The sequence below is a fragment of the Triticum dicoccoides genome, chromosome 1A (assembly GCF_002162155.2).
Source record: "Triticum dicoccoides isolate Atlit2015 ecotype Zavitan chromosome 1A, WEW_v2.0, whole genome shotgun sequence".
NCBI lineage: Eukaryota > Viridiplantae > Streptophyta > Magnoliopsida > Poales > Poaceae > Triticum > Triticum dicoccoides.
The window spans coordinates 423,304,158-423,311,137 of record NC_041380.1 but is presented as its reverse complement, the minus strand read 5'-3'; the positions used below and the strand labels follow the sequence as shown (position 1 = coordinate 423,311,137).

Genomic DNA, 6,980 nt, shown 5'->3' with positions numbered 1-6,980 from the left:
CAAGCATATAGATAGATTTGGGAGCAGTAAAACAAGAAAATGGTATGGGTAGGATCGTCTACATCGTGCGTCCCTCTCTCGAGTCCGTGCCTCTCAGAGCACGCGCGAATCGCGGGGGAGCTCGTGACATCGATCTGGGCCACCCGTTACGGACACGTGTCCGGCTGGTGTTTATTTACGAGCTCATGTACCATGTCCATGTCCATGTGATTCTTTCTTATTTAACTTCTGTAGTGGGATGTGATTAATTGTGTTTCCAACTAGTACATGTATCTTGGAGCTAGTGTGCACATTTCAAAAAGTATATGAATACTTCGGTCTCGCCGATATATTTCATATTATTTTGGACAAATTTTCGTCAAGTTTTGACGAAAATTTGAACCCTACAATATAGTTCTACTTACGCACACATGTCTGTGCGTATCAAATGCATGATGAATCGACGAAGGGAGAGCGTTTACATCTGCTCCCCTTCCATCGTAAATCATACACATACACTACTACAGCAAACCACTGCTATCGCGTACGCGTCTGAGCTGCCTCAGCGGTCGCACCCCAACCCGAGCCCTGTACAATACATAATGTGCACATACGTACGGCATACACGCTCTTATACGCGTGTACGCGCGCGTACGTACGGACATACGGACACTAGCTAGCTACGTACGCAGCTAGCTCATTCAGAAGCTAATGGGGTAGACGTGCTGCATGTTGGGGTAGAAGAGTCCCCAGTTCTGCTCCACGCCGCTGTCCTTCTGGTTCTCGTTGAACATGGAGAAGACGTAGGTCTCGATGGCGCCAGGGTGGCGGGGGGTGCCGCGCCCGACGTGGTTGATGAGGTACTGGTTGTAGATCCTGGCGTTCGCCGGGGTCGCCGCCGTGCCGCCGCCCGACGGCCACCCGCTCTCCGACACCACCAGCTTCACGTTGGAGCCGCCGTGCTTGGCCATGGCCGTGTAGAAGGCGTCCACGGTGGTGTCGAACAGGTTCTGGTACCCGTAGGAGCCGTCCTGGACCACGGTGCCGGACGCGGTGAAGAGCGCGTAGCTCATGTCCATGGCGCTCGGGTTGTAGGCCCAGGCCAGGTACGGGTAGATGTTGGCCATGAGCGGCGCGCCGGTGCGGGCAAGGAACTGCACCACGGGTCCCATGAACGCGTCCGCCTCCCCGGTGAAGGACCCGGCGGAGGGCGGGCTGTACACGCCGAGGATGGCCTGCGACACCGACGTGGTGACCTTGATGTGGCCCAGCCCAGCGGAGGCGAGCGCGCCCTGCACGTTCTTCATGGCCGGGACGAGGTTCTGGGTGGCGCCGCCGGCGACCTCGTTGCCGACGCAGACGTACCGGAAGGAGACCTTGGGGTAGGCCTGGATGTTGCTCCTGACCCACGAGGCGGCCGCCGCCGGGCTGGCGGCGAGGTTGGAGAGCACGTCGTTAGGCGCCCCGACGACGACGTTGACGCCGGTGCCGCCGACGGCCTGCAGCGCCGCCTGGTCGGGGGCGTACAGCCGCATGGAGTTGATGCCGTTGGACTTGAACATGCTGACGACGGTGCTCGCCGCCGGCAGGTTGTTGGCGCTCATGCCGTAGCACACTCCGATGGACTCGACGCCTGCGTGTAAGCAGGTACATGTAACTTTGGTTAGTTAACCTTCAGAAAACTAATTATTACAGCCGGCCGCATAGAAAATTATTCACACCAAGCTAGCACTGTTCCATTGCCATAGAAAATTCCTCCCCGTGATGACATGTGATGGAATATAGAAAAGAAATGAAAAAGAAACGAATAAGCAAGAATGGCGGCGATGCATGAACACACAGAGGAAGCCTTTTGACCTGTTGGCGAGGGATAATACTAACTCCCCGAAAAGGACGTTTAACTGAAATCTTGTACGCATGCATGGATGCATGCGTGTAGCTTCTGGCTTTGCATGTTTTTTTATCTCTTTGTCTCTAGACTTTGGTGGCCGATTCGCGACTTAAACAATGTTTTTTACAGTCACGAGTTGGTGTCACTTGCACGCACACGGCCGAGGAACATTGCTATTTTCACGGCCGGCGCCTTGACCGACTTGTCACTAGCCACTAGCTACCACAAGCAAGGAGAAAATTTAAACGAACTGGATAAATATATAGCTTTGGCTACTCGTGCCCGGAGGGACAACCTTAAAGGAAGGAATGAACTTTGACTAGCTTCCAGAGAATCTTTTACCCTGGCTGATTTGCTTGGTACCAACTAACTCTACCCTAATTCAGTAAAGGGTCACACTTGATAGTTGGTACCGTGACGTACTGTGCATCAATTATGCAAGATTTTTTTTTACAGTACGTGTACTCTTAAGAATGCAATCGCCAATCAAATGGTATGGCTTAAATGGTGTAGTACTTGCACGGCACTAGCTAGTTGGATTTATTAAACAAGCGGGCCAGGAATATTGTAGGGGGGCAGAGTAGAGGTCGACCACACGTACATGGCAATTGGCAGGAAGCCTAGCTAGGAATGAATATATGGAGAGTAGAGACCTCATGCGTATACATACATGCTGGGACAAATCAAGTTTCTGGTCCAACGTCCGCAGCACGGCCGTTGGATAGTCCACATACGATCGATGTGGATCGCCATAGCGTGCATGCATATGCATGCCCTCCGGCTGCTCCTAGCTACGCTCCAATTAACGGTCTAGCTCACGTGCATGACAAAGTACTCCATATCAGTACACGCCACTTAATCCTCCTCTTAACTTCCTGCTCGACCAAGTGCCAACCACTAGCAGTACCACTACTACTACACTAACCTACTATCCTATGTCATAATTCTTTTTCAGGCAGACCAAACTTGGAAAGGCCAGCAGAACCAACACCTGGGTCATAGAGTTAGTTAGTCGCTAGTGATCGGTGGCGTCATGTACCATAGGTCCATCAGTTGCACTTTGAAGATATGATCCAAGTGAGTTAGTTACTATAACTAGCAGCACCAGCAATCATTTTCGTTAAACTTAGAGAATGGAACAGTGGCGGTACTGGCTAGCTGAGATGAGTAGGACCACCGGACTGGCCGGTACGGCATCGTCCATCGCTGAAAAAACGTCAAGATGCGATGAGACCGTCCGCGGACCAAAGGAATAGGAGAAAAAGATGGTTAGCGACGGGTGGTTCAGCAGTAGTTGCACCCAATTAATCAGGGAACAAACCACCAATTAAGTGGTAGGGCTCGTGTCAACAGTGCTAGGGCGACACTGTCAAGGCATGCATGCACAACTTTGCAATCAGGGAAGAAGAAGAAAAACTTCCTGGGTGATTAGCATGGCACTGGAGAAAGAGACACTGGCTTAGCTACTTGTAGGTCGTTAGTTAAACCTTCTGGCTTTGTAAAAAGATGGCTAACTGACATGCATGCCCACCAAACATTTGGAGACTTCATTTGCAAGCTTTGGCTTTTGCTGCTTTAGTGTACGATCAGCTAGATTGGTTTATAGTTAAACGGTTGAAACTATCCTAGAAATATCGTTTTCATTGCTTTTAAGATATTAACTTCCTCGTGGAAAACCTATACTCCTACCTCTTTCAATGTTTCCCCTAGCAAATAGTATCATTTTTATCAGTTTTAAGATATTAATTTCCCTGCGGAACACCTACTTCTTGCAATGTTTTCTTCCCTAGAGAAAAACAACGAAGGTCGATTACACGTGCACTTTTATCTTGGTGCATGCGGGTCATATATTGAAATATATACTCTGCAACAAACTCCAAGACTCCTGACTATTTTAGTGAAAACGATTTTTACAAAATTTACCATCTCTAGTTTTCAAAAAATATATGAAAAGTTACTGTGCTCCCATGCATGACGGACGCATCAAGATGGAGAGTGAGACCGGCGGGCGCCGTTTAGGCTTTACCATGCGACTGATGGCGCGGGAAGAATAAAACGCAGAACGAAAGCGACATGCACCTAAACAGTGTACTGTGCATCTCAAAAAAGAGGAAGCTAGTGTGGCGTTGGTGGGAGAGAGATTTATGTGACCATGCGTACACCATGGCCGACTGGCTACCTTACCTAGCTAGCTAATTCTTCTCTTAATGAAAGCTAAGATCAACGTACGTATTACTATCTTCTAAGCAAACTCCCTGCATGACTTGCATGAAAAAAACTATACCCAATCATTTGGAGAGAGAGAGAGAGAGAGAGAGAGAGAGAGAGAGAGAGAGAGAGAGAGAGAGAGAGAAGGAAGGGGAATCACTTTGTGGGATGGAGGCGAAGGCCCCGAGGAGCAATGCGAGAGCGAACATGGAGGCAACGCCTTGGCTCGCCATTCTCTTTCTCTCTGGCTAACTGCGTTGAGGGTGTGTGTGTGTGTGTCTTTCTTTCTCTCTCTCAAAAGCTCTTGTTGTTTCTTTTCTGATGAGGCCACAACGGGGCGCCGGCCCCTTATATAGGATCCGAGGAGACAGTTTGGTCCAATCCACTCGCAACCGCGCAGGCCCAACGCCTCCAGCGACATTTATTTAGCCCGTTGCGATTGACTACCTAGGCCGTTTGCGTGCGTCACCCCCTTCTCACAGTGTCTGTCTGGTGGTGGGCAGAGGTTATCCGGTACACCAGGTTGTTGTTGCAGGTAGGCAAGGGGGATAATTCATTCATTCATAGTGGCACCAAACTACTTTTGAAAAAATAGTTTGAATTTTGGACTCCACCCATGATGCACCATGAAAGTGAAGTTTCTAGGTCAATGACGGGTCACGCGGTGTCGGATATGTTCACGTCTTACTCAACGACATTCGGCGGCGGTTTTTTCACGGGAGGACCGTGCTCGGTGGATATCCGACATAACTTACGTAAGAAGAATTTAAAGCGCGAAGCCTTGTTGGCGACAAATTTTTTTTTACCTTTGAAGTTGACATGACTTACACACGAAGAACTGGCGCTACGGTTTTGTCGGCTTCGATGTTCTTTTTGTCGTGAAGTGACATATATACAAAGGAAATGATATTTTAGTAATGAATACCCACGGTCAATTTAAGGAGATTTGGAGTAGCACATCAGAAGCCTTTCGTCACTCTACCTTTTAATTACTACTGTACCTCATAGTGGGATCTATATTGAATCACTTTTATTTCTACATATAATTGGTTTTGTAACTATATTGCAAGAAATCAACAATATGTGTCATAAGAACATTTGTGTTTTTGGTGTACCTAATTAATTTACATCTTTGTCAAACGGATCACAGAATTACTTGAACCACTTTAATTAAGCATGGCCGTATACTTTTTCAAACAAGACCTATTCCACTAAACTTTTGGACTTGTTGTCTCAGAAGAGAAGGTATTGAGCTCATCAGCCTTACAATTAAAAAGATGAAAAAAGAGCTTTATTAGGAATTGCCATAGAAACACAACACCACGACTTGTCTAAGCGCACCATACATGTGAGCTTTTGGCGTAAACACGCATGGTTTTCCCCTGTGGCATGGTGTTGCAATAGCCTCGACAACAAGCTAAGTACTACGTCTCTCCCTCTCAATCCTAGTGATCAGGTGGGATATCCAGATCCGGCCGTTGATAGTTCTTTTACATACAGTATGTGTTGCTATCAGTGGAGTCCGGCCGGCTATGCAACTGCTTTCTAGCTTAGTATAAGTGCTAATGACGAGATAATATTAGGTGCACCAAATGTGTAGATTACAGTTAATACGAATATAAAAACTGTACGATGACTCGGGACATATTTCGGTGCACGAATTATTCGACCGGATCAATTGTATTTAATAACCGGTCGTGTCTAGGATTAGCTAGCATGCAGCTGGTTTGCTTGGACATTTGGATTGAGTTAACACATGCATATGGCTGGCTGATGAGAAATTTCCTATTGGTGGCTTAGCAGCCCAGCTTTTTGACACATATAAGCTGGGCTGCCCTCTTTTGGCACACACATATATTGAGTTGGTCCTATACGTTAAAATGGTCTTCTTGAGACCTGTGTTTTGTAGTGAGTTGTATATTGATCAACTTGTTATAGTTATGATGTTGATGCCAATTAGTACCGTGCATGTAGCCAAGTTAGTCTCTGGCACATCATTAGTTCTGAATTCCACTAGAGGTGCCTAGTTTGTCCTGGTTTATTCAAAGGGTTAGCAACCCCTTTTTTCAGAGAGGAGGATTAGCAACTTACCACCAGGATTACAGACTCTCATGCCAAAACCTGAAAGTCCCAGCCTATTTATCTGATACAAACCAAAAAAGTACTTCCTCTGTAAAGTATTATAAGAGCGTTTAAATCACTAAAAGGGAGCACATACTTATCTGATATGGTTGAGAATACGAGAGTCATCTTTGATCGATGCGCGCATGTGCACATTTGACTTAAAACCTTTTGTTTTGCAAAAAATCGGTGCCCACCGATTTTCGAAAGGGACCATTATATTGTGGTCGAAATCACACGCATAGCCCACAAAGGAACCTAAAGAAGAAGAAAGCACCCACAACACACATGCATACAGCTAGCTAAGCAACAGCATACTATGTATGTACACAACTTAATTGATCGGTGCCTCCCAACAATTTTGGTTTGATGGAGTTGGTTATCTTGCGCTTTTGCTTAATCTCTCGCCTATGCGGACACGGATTTGCAAGGTCACCAGCACCGGCCCCGCGGCCTTGTCCTACCCCATGTATGGATGGATGGGAACCTGCTTTGCCTCGTCGGATCGGACGGGGAGGGCCACACGGAAAAGTGCACTCTATCCATATTTCCCCGGGCTTATGTGGACGCAGGGGAACAGCATGTCCTGTCAGCGATCTGGCGCGTGCGTGGCTTCCAGGATACATGTGTGTTTCATCCTGCACGGCCGGCTACCGTATCTGACCTGGCATGATCATCATCATCATATCAGGCTGCTTAGGTGTTGGTTTCATCCGTATGATGATCAAGTCCCTGTCGTCGTAGTGGGGAGAGAGTGGTGGTTAATATGTGTGGATTTTAG

At 47.5% G+C, this 6,980-nt stretch overlaps 1 protein-coding gene across 1 annotated transcript; it reads right to left on the bottom strand.

Moving 5' to 3' along the window:
- Positions 1–300: 300 nt before the first annotated feature.
- On the bottom strand, positions 301–4,408 carry LOC119277023 (lichenase-2). Its single transcript, XM_037558233.1, has 2 exons — positions 4,239–4,408; positions 301–1,612 (listed from the first exon to the last, which is right to left on the bottom strand). The coding sequence occupies exons 1-2, from the start codon at positions 4,309–4,311 to the stop codon at positions 681–683; spliced, it is 1,005 nt and encodes a 334-aa protein (XP_037414130.1). The 5' UTR covers positions 4,312–4,408; the 3' UTR covers positions 301–680.
- Between the last annotated feature and the right edge of the window lie 2,572 nt (positions 4,409–6,980).